General features: G+C 43.4%; 1 protein-coding gene across 1 annotated transcript in view; it reads right to left on the bottom strand.

Annotated features, from left to right (window-relative positions):
• Nucleotides 1-15,045, bottom strand: part of LOC307044219 (NLR family CARD domain-containing protein 3-like) — a 104,208-nt gene that overhangs the window by 77,888 nt on the left and 11,275 nt on the right. The window contains exons 5-6 of the mRNA XM_079689301.1: nucleotides 5,303-5,476; nucleotides 4,813-4,986 (exon numbers count right to left, since the gene is read on the bottom strand). Coding sequence (XP_079545427.1) covers nucleotides 4,813-4,986; nucleotides 5,303-5,476 — 348 coding nt within the window. The remainder of the gene's footprint in view (nucleotides 1-4,812; nucleotides 4,987-5,302; nucleotides 5,477-15,045) is intronic.

Here is a 15,045-nt window from a genome sequence, read left to right as displayed (position 1 = left end):
CATTGTTCTTCAGATTGGTAGACATCCATTTACCCCTTGAGATAAACAAATCATTTCTAATGTTTCGTTGTATTAGGTATTAGGAGTAAAAGTACTGCTAAGTTTTTCTTGTGTATTTTTATTTCTGATCTACAAAGTCTATTGTGTCACTTATTCTGTTAATACAATCTGTTTTTTTGTGTTGTATTTGTTTATTCCTGAACACAATTGATCAGTTGTACTAAGTCTGTGTTCTTATTATTTCTGTATCATAGTTTAAATTATGTTTGTATTTGTTTTGTCATAATTTCTCGTAGGATCTTTGCGTTTGTCTTTTATTCTTGTTCTCGGAATTTCTCCGAAACCATACATTTCACAATTTAACATTTTCTATTTCTTATAGTCTTTTATCAATGCATTTGTTTTGTTCCATTCTGTTTTAGTGGTGCTTATTCGCAACATAATGCTATAAAAATACGTATTTGGTTTGTATACATGGAATGTAATGAAGTATTTTCGATAATGAGATATATATAAAGTCAGGCCCGATCTCGTATATCTCAGAAGCTGAGCAGGGTCGGGCAGAGACATTGTTTTGCACATTTATGACCCTGAAGGTTGCCCAGAGGTCTGAGTATTGGTTCTTGATGTGGGGGGGCCAGGGTTCATCACTCAAGTGTATTTAGTCTTGGCTCAAATTGGTTTTATTCCATCTAGCCTCCTTGCAACCTATGGAGGACAGAACATGACATAGGTAAGAATAAATAAATACATGTTTGAATAAATACTGGAACACTAATATAAATAACTGTGGAAATAGATACAGAAATAAAAATAATACAGTAATAAATAAATACTTTAACTAAAAAGAAAATGATGTAAAAAATAAAATCTTATTTATTTTTCTGTATTTCCATGTGTTTGATTTCTATCTGTATTTGTGTGTGAAGTGATGTTTGTTGCACTTTCCTGAATCACAGTGAAGATATTGAATCTGAAGCAAAAGCATATTTTCAGAATCCGAATTCCTTTATTTGTCCCGAAAAGTGGAAATCTACATTATTACATCAAAAGATGTATAGTGCAGAAAAAGTGAAAAGAGTAGACTGTATATTCAAATATAACAAAGCAGGAAGACATTATTAATAATAAAGAAGAACAATAAGTAAAAACACATAACAAGTACACCACGGTTAAAAACAAATAGATGGAAATATATGTTTTAAACAACGTTGGTCTAACATCAGCTGTGATCCTGAACAGACTGAACTCTCTGGGCAGCAGGGAGGAAGTCTCTGGAACAGGAGGAGACTCTTCCTCCTACAGAGGAACCAGAGACGCTGAGGAACCAGGTGACCAGAACCTAAACCCAGCATAGAGAGGTTCAGTGAATGTGGTTCTGATGGTGTGGAGGTGGATCAGTGTGTCAGAGGAGACTCTGTAGAAGGAGAGAGAGCCAGCAGGATGATCCAGATACACTGCTACTCTACCAGAGGAGAAGGTGGAGGAGGAGGAGGAGGAGGAGGAGGAGGAGGAGGAGGAGGAGGAGGAGGAGGAGGTGTGTGTTACTGTGTTATTGTGATAGACAGAGTAACCGTCACCAGAGCAGCTCAGACTCCAGGACTGATCATTCCTTCCAAACACACAGTCCTCTCTCTCTCCTCTCCTCCTGATTCCTCTGTAAGTCACTGATATATAAACCCCTCCTCTCCTCTCGACCTCCCAGTAACAGAGACCAGTCAGAGCTTCTCTACACATCAGCTGACACCAGTAATCAAACCTCTCTGGATGATCAGGATATGGCTGCTCCTCCTCCACACGTGTCACCTTCCTGTTGTCCTCAGACAGTTTGAGGTTTCTGTGTGCTGTGTTTGTGTCGAGTGAGAGTTCACAGGAATCTGAGGAGAGGAACAGCAGCAGTTATTCATCTATCAGCTGTTCATTTATTGACACTTTGATGATGAAGGTTACATTTCAAGATGGTGGCTGCTTTGTTTTCATGAATCAAATTAAACCACACTCACACTTCCTCAGACCGGGTCTCAACCATCGGACTCCAGCAGGCTCCATCCTGAAAGAAGGGGCGGGGGGGGGGGGGGGGGGTCAGAGCAGCATGGAGACATGGACATTACATCACTCTCAAACTCAGAGCTTTGTTATTCTCCACAGATGAAGCTACATGTTCACGATATCATTTTAGATCAGTCGATAAATAAAGCTCATTAACTTCAATTATTATTTCTCAGAGAATAAGATGTAAGAGTTGATCAGTGTTCAGTTAGTGTTCCCTCAGCATCTGCTAGCAGCAGTCAATGAGTGTTTCTCTTACCTGGAATCTGAAGAGGAAAATCAATGAACTTTATTTAAAAGCATCTTTCATGCAACGCACTTTGGGTTTGCTTTGAGCAATGAAAGGTGCTTTGACCATACCATTTATTATTATTATTATTATTATGATGAATTCACAGGACATCTGATAGTTCATCAATGTGTTTAAAAGAGGGAGGGGCCATTTAGTGCTTTAAAAATAGGAGAAGCACTTCAGAATCAATTCAGATACAGGAGCCAGTGCAGATGGGGTCCATCAGGAGTGGGATGATCTCTGCTGTGTTTAGGTTGTTGGATGGATTTTGACTCTATTGCCAAAATGATAAAAGCAGTTTTTGGTCAGCAAATTAAAATGAGCATTAAAATGGAGATCAGAATCTAACATGATAAAGATGTATTTCTTGTTGTCGTGTCTTCTCTGTAAACACAGAGCTGCTGCATGAGTCTTATCCCGTGTCTTTAGTTCCCTTCAATGTTTTTGTCTTGGCATACACACAGTGGAGGAAATACGTATTTGATCCCTGCAGACTTTGTAAGTTCACCAACAAAGAAAGGACCAGTCTGTCATTTGAATGGTAGGTTTATATAAACAGTGAGAGAAAGAATATCAATAAGGAAATCCAGAAATGTACATTATATAAAAGATAAAAATGTATTTGCATTTAACTGAGTGAAATAAGTATTTGATCCCCTTGCAGAACATGTGTTAGGACTTGGTGGAGAAACCCTTGTTGGACACACAGAGGTCACACAGAGGTCAGACGCTTCTTGTAGTTGGTCTCCAGGTCTGTGCACATCTCAGGAAGGATGTTGGTCCACTCCTCTCTGAAGATCCAAATCCTTCAGGTGTTGAGGCTGATGCTTGGCATCTGGAAGCTTCAGCTCCCTCCACACATTTTCTATGGGATTAAGGTCCAGAGACTGGCTAGGACCCTCCATCACCTGAAGGTGCTTCTTCTTTAGCCTCTCCTGTGTTGCCTTGGCCGTATGTTCAGGGTCCTTGTCCTGCTGGAAGACCCCTCCATGACCCATGGTCAGTGTCCTGGCTGAGGGAAGGAGGCTATCGACCAAGATCTCACGGGACATGTCCCCGTCCATCCTCTCCTCGATGCAGGGAAGTCCTCCTGTCCCCTCAGCAGAGAAACAGCCCAAAGCAGAATGTCTCCACCTCCATGCCTGACGGATGGTGTTCTGGGGTTATAGTCAGCATCTCTCTTCCTCCAAACACGGCGTGTCGAGTTGAAGCCAAAGATCAACATTTTAGTCTCATCTGACCTCATCCGCTTCTCCCAAGCCTTCTCTGAATCATTCAGATGTTCGTTGTCAAACTTCAGACGGCCTCTCGTGTTCTTCTTGAGCAGGGGGCCTTCAGGCACTGCAGGATTTGATCAACTATGGTGTAGTGTGTTACCAATAGGTTTCTTGGTGACTGTGGTCCCAGCTGCCTTGAGATCATTAACAAGTTCCTCCTGTGTAGTTCTTGGCTGATCCCTCACCTTTCTCATGATCATCAATACCCCACGGGGCCAGATCCTGTGTGGAGCCCAGACCGAGGGCCATTGATGCTCATTTTGTGTTTCTTCCATTTAGAAACACACACATCATTCTTCTGAATAATGGCACCAAGAGTTGTCTCCTTCTCACCAAGCTGCTTTCCGGTGGTCTTGTAGCCGATCCCAGCCTGGTGCAGGTCTACAGTCTCACCCTGAGGTCCTTAGACAGCTCTACAGTCTCGCCCATGGTGGAGAGATTGGAATCTGATTGATTGATTCTGTGGACAGGTGTCTTTTATACAGGTAACAAGTTGATTAGGAGTACTTTTTTAAAGGAAGATGAATTATTTGTCTGTGGGAGCCAGAATCCTTGTTTGTTGCAAAGGGATCAAATACTTATTTCACTCAGTTAAATGGAAATACATTTTTATCTTTTATATAATGTCAATTTCTGGATTTTCTTTTTGATATTCTTACTCTCAATGTTTATATAAACCTACCATTACAATGATAGACTGTTAATGTATTGTGTGGGCAAACTTAAACAATCTGCAGGGGATCAAATACTTATTTCCTTCACTGTATATGTTTATAATACCTGAGAGTGTCCAGTCTCCAGAGAGGACCCTCCAGTCCAGCAGACAGCAGCTTCTCTCCTGAGTCTCCTGGATGATTGTAGCTCAGGTCCAGCTCTCTCAGATGGGAGGGGTTGGATCTCAGAGCTGAAGCCAGAGAAACACAGCCTTCCTCTGAGACCATACAGCCTGACAGACTGAACACACACACACACACACACACACACACACACACACACACACACACACACACACACACACACACACACACACACACACACACACACACACACAAACACAAGTTCGAACAAGAGTGAGTCAAAAAACAATAACAAATGTTATTGAAGCAGATGCAACAAAAGGTTATGAGTGTATCCATCATTAATGTACATCGCAATTTAACTGGCTATAAGTTTAACATGTTGATGAATCCTGACCTGAGAGTCTCCAGAGCACAGTGAGGACTCTCCAGTCCAGCAGACAGCAGCTTCACTCCTGAATCCTGCAGGTCGTTGTTACTCAGGTCCAGCTCTCTCAGACTAGAGGACTGGGAGCTGAGGACTGAGGACAGAGCTGCACAGCTTCTCTCTGACAGCTTACAGCCACTCAGTCTGAAGGGACAAACATTTAAATTAAAAGTTCAGCATTTACTCCTTTTTACAAATTCAAAAACAAAATATTAAGACCCTATAATCATAAATACGAGGAATCCTACATTATTTGAACTGATTGGCAAAGATTTTGCATACATGGTGGATTGAAAGCCAATGTTAAAAATGTGTCAAAAGTAGAAAGGGAGAAGAGTGTGTAGATTTGCACCTGAACACAACAGCAAAGAATAATTTAACGGGTTTAAAAATAGTTCCTTTACTATAGTAAGTTAAATACATCCAAAAAAGGAAGCTCAACATGTTGATGAATGCTGACCTGAGAGTCTCCAGAGCACAGTGAGGACTCTCCAGTCCAGCAGACAGCAGCTTCACTCCTGAATCCTGCAGGTCGTTGTTACTCAGGTCCAGATCTCTCAGACTAGAGGACTGGGAGCTGAGGACTGAGGACAGAGCTGCACAGCTTCTCTCTGACAGCTTACAGCCACTCAGTCTGAAGAGACAACAAAATAAATGGAAGCAAATGTTTAAGTGGACTTTGTTTTTATATAACATGTTTTCCTGGGCAAAACGGAAAAACTGTAAAGTATATTATGTTACATATGGTCTGAAAATTGACGATCACAACTGGGTTGAAAAATAACTTGAGTACAGTGAACTTAGAAAACTCATCCAGTAATCATACATGTTATTTCAGCTTAGGCTTTTACTGAAGCAACTAACAAACACTTCAATACAATGTCTAGAAAATAATTTGAGGTCAAGTATCTTTCCCAAGGACACTTTGACATGTTAACCTCAGGGAGAGGGGATCGAATCAATAACCCTCCCCTTGGTTATCGCCTATTTCCCTTCTGGGCAACAGCAGCCCAATATATCAATACATATTCAAAAGGGAGCTCAACATGTTGATGAACCCTGACCTGAGAGTCTCCAGAGCACAGTGAGGACTCTCCAGTCCAGCAGACAGCAGCTTCACTCCTGAATCCTGCAGGTCGTTGTTACTCAGGTCCAGCTCTCTCAGACTAGAGGACTGGGAGCTGAGGACTGAGGACAGAGCTGCACAGATTCTCTCTGACAGCTTACAGCCACTCAGTCTGATAAAGAAAGTACAAATAATATTTTAAAAAGATGAGCATAATATTTACTTTACATTTCATTTAGCGGACACTTTTATCCAAAGCGACTTACAATTACAGGGACATTCTCCCTGGAGAAACTAAGGACTAAGTGCCTTACTCAAGGGCACACGAGTGGTGGTGTTCCTGGCGGGAATTGAACTCACAACGTTCCGATCTTCATCCCACCTCACTATCCATTAGACCACCACTACTTCATGATATATGAATGTGTCTGTACTCACAGAGCCTTCCTGGAGGCTTTGACCACTGGCAGCAGCCTCAGAAGAGCCTCCTCTGAAGCAGAGTATTTCTTCAGGTCAAACACGTCCAGATCTTCTTCTGATGACAGTAAGATGAAGACCAGAGCTGACCACTGAGCAGGAGACAGATTATCTGTGGAGAGACTTCCTGAACTCAGGGACTGTTGGATCTGCTCCACTAGAGAACCATCATTCAGTTCATTCAGACAGTGGAACAGGTTGATGCTTCTCTCTGGAGACAGATCCTCATCCATCTTCTTCTTGATGTACTGGACTGTTTTCTTGTTGGTCTTTGAGCTACTTCCTGTTTCTGTCAGTAGACCACGTAGGAGTTTCTGATTGGTCTCCAGTGAAAGACCCAGGAGGAAGCGGAGGAACAAGTCCAGGTGTCCGTTTGGACTCTGTAAGGCCTGGTCCACAGCACTCTGGTAGAGATGTGATAGTTCAGGTTTGGGTCTGAAGACTTTAGGACGCATGGAGGTTGTTGGTTCTTCTGACAGCAGGTTGATACGAGAATTGATACATTTTCGATGGACATGAAGAGCAGCCAGAAACTCCTGAACGCTCAGATGGACGAAGCAGAACACCTGGTCCCTCTGGTACAGTCCTCTCTCCTCTCTAAAGACCTGTGTGAACACTCCTGAGTACACTGAGGCTGCTCTGATATCGATGCCACACTCTGTCAGGTCGGACTCATAGAAGATCAGGTTGCCTTTCTGCAGCGGCTCAAAAGCCAGTTTCCCCAGAGACTTCATCATCTTCCTGCTCTCTGGACTCCAGTGTGGATCTGTCTCAGCTCCTCCATCATACTTGATGTTCTTCACTTTGGACTGAACCACCAGGAAGTGGATGTACATCTCAGTCAGGGTCTTGGGCAGCTCTCCCCCCTCTCTGGTTTTCAACACCTCCTCCAGAACTGAAGCAGAGATCCAGCAGAAGACTGGGATGTGGCACATGATGTGGAGGCTTCGTGAGGTCTTGATGTGGGAGATGATGGTGCCGGCCTGCTCCTGATCTCTGAATCTCTTCCTGAAGTACTCCTCCTTCTGTGGGTCAGTGAACCCTCGGACCTCTGTCACCATGTCCACACACTCAGGAGGGATCTGATTGGCTGCTGCAGGTCGTGTGGTTATCCAGAGGCGAGCAGAGGGAAGCAGCTTCCCCCTGATGAGGTTTGTGAGCAGCACATCCACTGAGGTGGACTCTGTGACATCAGTCAGGATCTCAGTGTTGAGGAAGTCCAGAGGAAGTCGACTCTCATCCAGACCGTCAAAGATGAACACAACCGGGAACTGATCAAACCTGCAGATTCCTGCGTCTCTGGTTTCAGAGAAGAAGTGATGAACAAGTTCCACCAAGCTGTACTTGTTCTCTCTCACCACATTCAGCTCTCTGAAGGTGAATGGAAATATGAACTGGATGTCCTGGTTGGCTTTGCCTTCAGCCCAGTCCAGAGTGAACTTCTGTGTTAAGACTGTTTTCCCAATGCCAGCCACGCCCTTTGTCAGCACTGCTCTGATTGGTGCATCTCTTCCAGGTGAGGCTTTAAAGAGGTCTTCTTGTCTGATGGTTGTTTCTGGTCTGTCTGGTTTCCTGGATGCTGTTTCAATCTGTCTGACCTCATGTTCCTTGTTGACCTCTGCAGACCCCCCCTCTGTGATGTAGAGCTCTGTGTAGATCTGGTTCAGAAGGGTTGGGTTTCCTGCTTTAGCAATGCCCTCAAACACACACTGGAACCTCTCCTGCAGGTTAGACTTAAGTTCACGCTGACACACTCCAGCAATTAGTCCTGAATGAACACACAACAAATCAGATCAATGAGTCAAATACATCTTTAAAGAATGAGGATCTGAATATACTTTGTTCCATCTCTTGAGACTTTAGTCAACATTTATCCAGCTTGTTAAATCTCTATAGAAACCCTCTTACTGCTCTGCAGACGGTCAGCCAGCTCCTCCTGCTCCATGCTCCTCAGGAAGTGCATTGTGATGTTCAGAAAGGCCTCTCTGCTGCTCCTCCTCTGCTCTTCATCCTCACCGCCCAACACCTCCTCATCATCCCTCTGACTCTCTAAGCATTCTGGGTAATCTGAACTCAGAGCCTCCTGGATCTTCTTCAGCTCGTTCTTCACAAAAGTGATGATGTTGTCCTCCAGCAGCTGGAACAGAATACATGAACAACACAATCAAACTAAAGGCACCAAACATCAGATCCATGTTGGAAAGACTGACCATCCACTGATCTACAAAGTGCATCATGGAGTTGACTGTGAGCAGAACAGATGTGAAGTAGCTGTAGTTCATGTACAGACCATAAATGTGGAGTCCAGCTGTGTCTGATGCTGCTGGGCAGACTGACCTCTGGGAACCTCCGAACTCTGCTGGTCCTCTCTGTGAGGAATCATGAAGAAACAACTCACATTATCTCTGATATGCTTCAGTGGGGCTGGAAATGTGGATCAGGTGCATGTGTGAGCAACAGGAGAAAGGTTAGATCACTGGATTTGTCTGGGCCTCGCACGGAGTACCAACTTTAGCAGCTGTAGAAGTTATTGCCAATTTTTATTTTAAACTAAAACCTCAAAATAACATTTTATAGACACATGAATTGGTACAAAGGTTAAAGGGCAGTGATATCACTCATCCTTGACTATCAGCAACACTAAATACTAAGAAGTGCCACGCACCAAAATGAAAGTAATCAGTGACTGTAATCTTTGATTAAGGTTTAACAATTACATTTAATTTGATCAAGAGCTGTTTAATTGTTCAATAGAGCACCAGGTGAAGAGCAAAACACCACACAGCAATTACACATTTTAGAAATGAGAAGCAAAAACTGCTGCAAATACAGGGAAACATTGACCTCCGACTGACGAGGAGCAATGGGAAACACTCAGGTATGTATTCACACAGAGCTGATCATAAGCTGGAGTAGACGTCCACACAGTTGAGTTTCCCTCCCTTTGGACGCAAGCTGCAGGATTACAAAACTCCAGCTTTACTTAAGAAGGAAAGAAATATAACTCAGATGAGAAACACTGAAGGTAAACATGACCCTTATTTCTTTATTTAAAGAAACCTTCATCAGATTCAGAAACAGGTTTATTGCCAAGTTGGTGTTTATGGTGCTTAAAGCTTTCAAACCTGATACGCCTTATAAATGATCAAAGCTGCTTTTATTAGAAAGGAACCAGAGAAGTGTCTCACCAAGAAAATTCAACAGAGCCACACTTTCTTAGCTGGGTCAATACAACCTGAAAGCAGAGCAGCAGGTACCATGAAGGGGGTGATCAACTTTCAATCCCCACCTTTGACCAACAGAGTGTCGTCCATCTTTGAAGTAAATAGGTGTGTGCATAGACCAGTCACTCTTCATGGACACACAGCTGGGTTCAGGTTCCTCCAGCCTCCTCCTGAAACATGAGAAACAAACAGTTAGGAATCTGGACCGTCACAATGGTCCTAAATACTATTCATATTAGAATGTGTTTCATAAACAGGGGCCATGCTTGCTGGCTTCAGGCTGAACACACCTTGGTAGTCCCTCCCTCAGCTTCAATAAGAGGTCTCTGTTCTTCAGTAACAACAAGTTTTCTACTGCTGCTGATATAATGAAGTCACATGACGTCCACTTACTCTGTCTCTGAAGGGCGGCCTTTAAAATATATTGGTATGGACATCGATCGATCACTCTTCATGGACAAACAGCTGGGTCCAGGTCGAGGTCCAGGTCGAGGTCCAGGTCCAGGTCCAGGTCCAGGTCCAGGTCCAGGTCCAGGTCCAGGTCCAGGTCCAGGTCCAGGTCCAGGTCTAGGTCCAGGTCCAGGTCCATGTCCAGGTCCATGCTGCTGCTCTGGGCTTCAACACAACACACACACAGAGTGTGAATAATGCCTGCTGAGCTCTGGAGGAGAGGACAGTCAGAGGTCTTCATCTCACCTCTGAGCTTTGGTGAGGCGTTCAGGGTCCCCACTCAGAGCGGGTTCAGTGTCCTCACAGGGATTAATAGAAGAGCTCACACCTTCACACACACACAACCACCTGCTGGAGAACCACACATTATCTCATCAGGACACAGAGCTCTCACACCTCCAAACTAAAACACTCATGAGACAGTTTCCATGTTGTCGGCTCTGTGAGCTGCAGCGTCTTAAAGACCCTCTCAATGCTCTGTGGTCTTCAGGACGGTTTGAAGACTTCAGGAATATCCTTCATGTGGATTATTCTTGGCCTTTCTGTGCAGATCACTTCTATTGGACGGACTCTGAAGAGCTCAGCAAGCCTTCAAATCTTCCTCTGTTTTAGAGGTTCATACATTTTAAACAGCCAACAGGAAACTCTGTTTGGAGTTCAGAGCAGAAGATTTGGAGGGTAAAAAATAAAGATGAAGAAAATAAATGTATTGATTTTTTTTTTTTAAACAAACAATAAATTGATGTTCTGTATTATTTTAGGTCCTTTAATAAAGGAACACACTAGTAGTTTGTGATTGGACAGAGAAGAGTCTGCTTATTGTCCTGAGTCAGTGGTGAGGACCAATCAGAGCAGAGGAAGCTCCACCAGATGGAGCTGATGCAGGATTTCACTGCTGCACCTTGACTCAGGTGTTGTACTTCAGTTCAGCTTTTAGGTACTTTAGTTCACTTCATTACCTGCTACTTTATTCTTCTACCATTCTACATCTTAGAAGCAAGTATTCTACTTTTTCTGCAGTACATTTAAGCATAGCCGTGGGAACATGTTTCAAATGGGGGGTGCTGTGGGGATGACACCAGGGCCGGTTTTGACCAATTTGCTGCCCTATTGGCAAGATTTTAGCTGGCAATGAAAAACCTCTACAAAAGACACTACAAACAGAGAAACATATTGACATGGTGGACAGCTTATATAAAAAGGCTTCAAATGTATACTATTTAGTATTGCATGAACATTGAACATGTTTTAACTGGGGGGTGGACTTCACATCCTCTAGGGGGGTCCGGGGGTGCCCCCCCGGGAAGATTTTTTTAAAAATGCTTCAATCTGGTGCACTTTGAGTGCCCAATTACTAGAGACTGATCTAGGGGATACAACTCTAAACACCCATATGAAAAAGATCGGTTTGCATTTTAATAATCAAATAAGTATGTGAACATAACCGATAACTTATCATAGCCAATAACAAATAAATGTAGGCTAACTTATTTTATTTTTGTGGTTCATTTATATCTCATCAGTTAACATTTATTTATTTATGCATATTTTTAAATCTCTCCAGTTTTAAACGATATTTTTGGTTTACTGTCCTATAGTATACATTGGAATGATTTCAAACCTGTTTTTATTTATCCTAATAATTATAAAGGAGTGCCTTGGAAATATGTTTTTACATAAATTGTGATCAAAACGTTTGAGACCCACTGAGATAATTTAGACTAAAGTGAACTATCTAAACACTCAGAGTCCTTTGCCTCACTGAGCCTCTCAGTCTGACAGGACAGAACTCTCCCTCCACATTATTGTAGAAAGAGCTTCTTATATCCGTTAGCAGAAGCTAACAACATTCCCCGCCGGTACAGGTGCACCCCCTCTCTCTCTCTCTCTCTCTCTCTCACGCTGGCTGTGAGCTGCGGGCGCCTGATAAGCCAACATCCCCCACTTTCATCACTTAAAGCGCCCATCGTACGGGGCAAATGGAAAATGTAACCGGGGTGAAAAGGGTGTTATCTTTATTTAATTATGAATGTTGTTACGTCAAGGCTGAAAATTCATTTTATTTTATTTATTATATTTGTATTTAATCTTGTGGAAGTGCAGATCCCCTGTCCTCCACCAGGGGGTGCTGCAGCACCCTCAGCACCCCTACTTCCCACGGCCCTGCATTTAAGTGATAACTTACGTTAAGAACATGTTGTGTAAACGTTTCAGATCTAGATTAATAACACTAAATATAATCACCAAATTGTCCTGCCTTAACTATATATTAAAATATGATTCCTTGGTGAAAATCACGAGGCACAATGTACTGTATATGACCTTTATCTAAAAAATAAAAAGCTCCTCCTTTACCAGCTGTTACATTAAAGTGAACAGACGGATTCATTAATTATTATCATTAAATAATGTGAAACATATTATCATGAACTGGTGCAGAATGAGTACTTTTGCACTTTAAGTATATTTTGATGTTTAAACTTGTACTTTAGTGAAGTGTTGAATAGAGGACCTGAAACAGATTATTATCACACTGTGGTTTCACTAATGTTTCTGAAACTAAAGATCTGAGTCCTTCGTCCTCCTCTGTGAGAAACCAGAAACCAGCTGCAGTTCCTCAGAGTGACCACTGGAGGTCCTCCTCCTCCTCCTCCTCCTCCCCCTCCTCCTCCTCCTCCTCCTCCTCCTCCTCCTCCTCCTCCTCCAACACCTTTAGCTTTTATTTTTGGCCCATATTTGAGCTTCCCGACTGAATTGAACACACCTTTTCTTTTCGTTTGTTGACGTGTTTGGACTTGTGTTATTTTTTTTAAAAGTGAAGATTAAGAAACAAAATGGCTTCCGTCCTGCTCAGCTGGTGTTTAACACAGAACACCTGAAGAGAAGACAACAACAGAGAAAGAGTCTCTCACCGTTTAATCAGAAACTAAACCCTTAATGTGCTCTGTGAAATTAGAAAACTTAGAAATAAGTTAAAAGACTGTCAGCAAAAGTAGTGAAACAGTTCCCGTTGAATGACAGTTTATAGAATATATTCTAATGCCATCAGATACAGATATTGCCTGTAAGTACATGTTGTAACTTTACAGTCTAGTACAAGTACACTTCTTCATTATCAGGACACATGTAACAAGGTGAGAATACTGCATTAAGACGTTTGAGTTTCACTGTTTAGACTTTAGATCAGAGTTCCTGAGGGGGGGCCAGGAGGGCGTGTTGATCGACCAATGAAACGCAGCCAGAGTCTCTCAGGTGTTTCAGGAGCAAAGGCCCAGGTGAGCTCTCTGATGGCTGCTGGGTCCTAGTGCCCTCTAGTTGCCTCCCCCTCCACATCAGTAGCCCTCCTGACAGACTGACCCCCATCAGCCTGAACTCCTCTTCCTCCTCATAGGGAACTCTTTCCTGTGTGTGTGTGTGTGTGTGTGTGTGTGTGTGTGTGTGTGTGTGTGTGTGTGTGTGTGTGTGTGTGTGTGTGTGTGTGTGTGTGTGTGTGTGTGTGTGTGTGTGTGTGTGTGTGTGTGTGTGTGTGTTTGTGTGTGTATGTGAGAGAGAGAGAGAGAGAGAGTGTGTGTGTGTGTGTGTCCTCACCTCACTTTTTACAGTTAGCAGTCAGACTGGTTGGACTGAGTCTCAGTCTGTGCTGCGTTCACAGGATCAAATGTTTTTGTGAATAGAATTATTGGGAAGGGATCTTTAACAGAGTTTCCTGTTACTCTAACCTGCAGTGCGTTTGATCAAAACAGGAAGTCATTACTTTTTTGCAATTTTGCAGAATAATGTCCGATTGGACTCTTTGCAGCCTCTGTTGTGTAGAGTTCTGCTTCCTGGACACAGCTTGAATAAATACGTTCATTAAAACAACACAAAGTGATCGCTTCACTGCTCTTTGGTGATCTGGTTTTTCCTTTGTAGAGTAACCGCAGCTGTCAGATAAGTGTAGTCCAGTAAAAAGTACAATATGTACCTCTGAGATGAGTACAGGTATCTCACTCTCATTTCTGGTGTAACATCCTCTCGACCGCCCTTCCAACGTGTGTTATCTCCACCATCTCACCCACATTTCCGTTCCTATTGCCTCACACCAAAGTTCGCTTTGTCATGCTGGGGATTGTCAAATTTCTGACTCGTAAGGCCCGGACACACCAACCTGACACCAAAGAACTGACACAGACGGACCCCCGACTGTTGTGTTTCCTCTCGTCTCCTCGTCTTGGCCATGTGTCGCACTGGAACACACCGCAAAGACTTCAGACGGCCAAGAAGCACGTACGACCTGCGCATGCGTGAGTGGCAATAACTCTCCTCACCAGCAGGCGGCGGTAGTGTGTATTCGTCATTCAAAAGACGCAACAACCGGAAGACAGACTGCGTGATAACCGAGAGAAGAAGAACAGACTGCGTGATATAAACAAATAACGTGTTCCATTATCACTCTACAGCGAGAAGCTCACGGGGCTTTCCCCAACCTGTGAGGAGAGCTGGAGGGAAATGAAATCTTAATAGTTTGTTTGGGTAGCTCACTTCCGTTTCGCCTCTCATTCGCTGATTCGCTAAGCTGAACAGCCAATCAGAGTGATTTCTTTTGCCGACAGCCTTTGGCCGACTGCCGGTTTTCGGCCGAAAAGGTGGCCGACTGCCGGTTTTCGGCCGAAAAGGTGTCGGCACGGCTGAAAAGACACGACGGTGCGGGACACACCAATCTGAGTAGGGCGTGTGACGACGCTCATCGTCGGCCTGACGCCCAACGACGCCGATAATCGGCTTGGTGTGTCCTCGGCCTTTAGAATCCATTAACCCCTTGAGACACACCATCCGGACAGATTGCAGTCAAATTTTACCGGGTGGGGTTTTTACCTAAATTAGCGTTAGGGTTACGGCTAAAAGGGGAATTGGCAGCTGATACTCTGCTTTAGTTTTTTTGGTTTATTTTCATACAAAGCCTTTGACCCAACAATGATGGATCCAGAAACACACATTTCCAGTGTT

Source organism: Notothenia rossii, assembly GCF_949606895.1.
Source record: "Notothenia rossii genome assembly, chromosome: 6".
NCBI lineage: Eukaryota > Metazoa > Chordata > Actinopteri > Perciformes > Nototheniidae > Notothenia > Notothenia rossii.
Note: the sequence above shows the minus strand (reverse complement) of the source record. Positions and strands in the feature narration are given on the sequence as shown.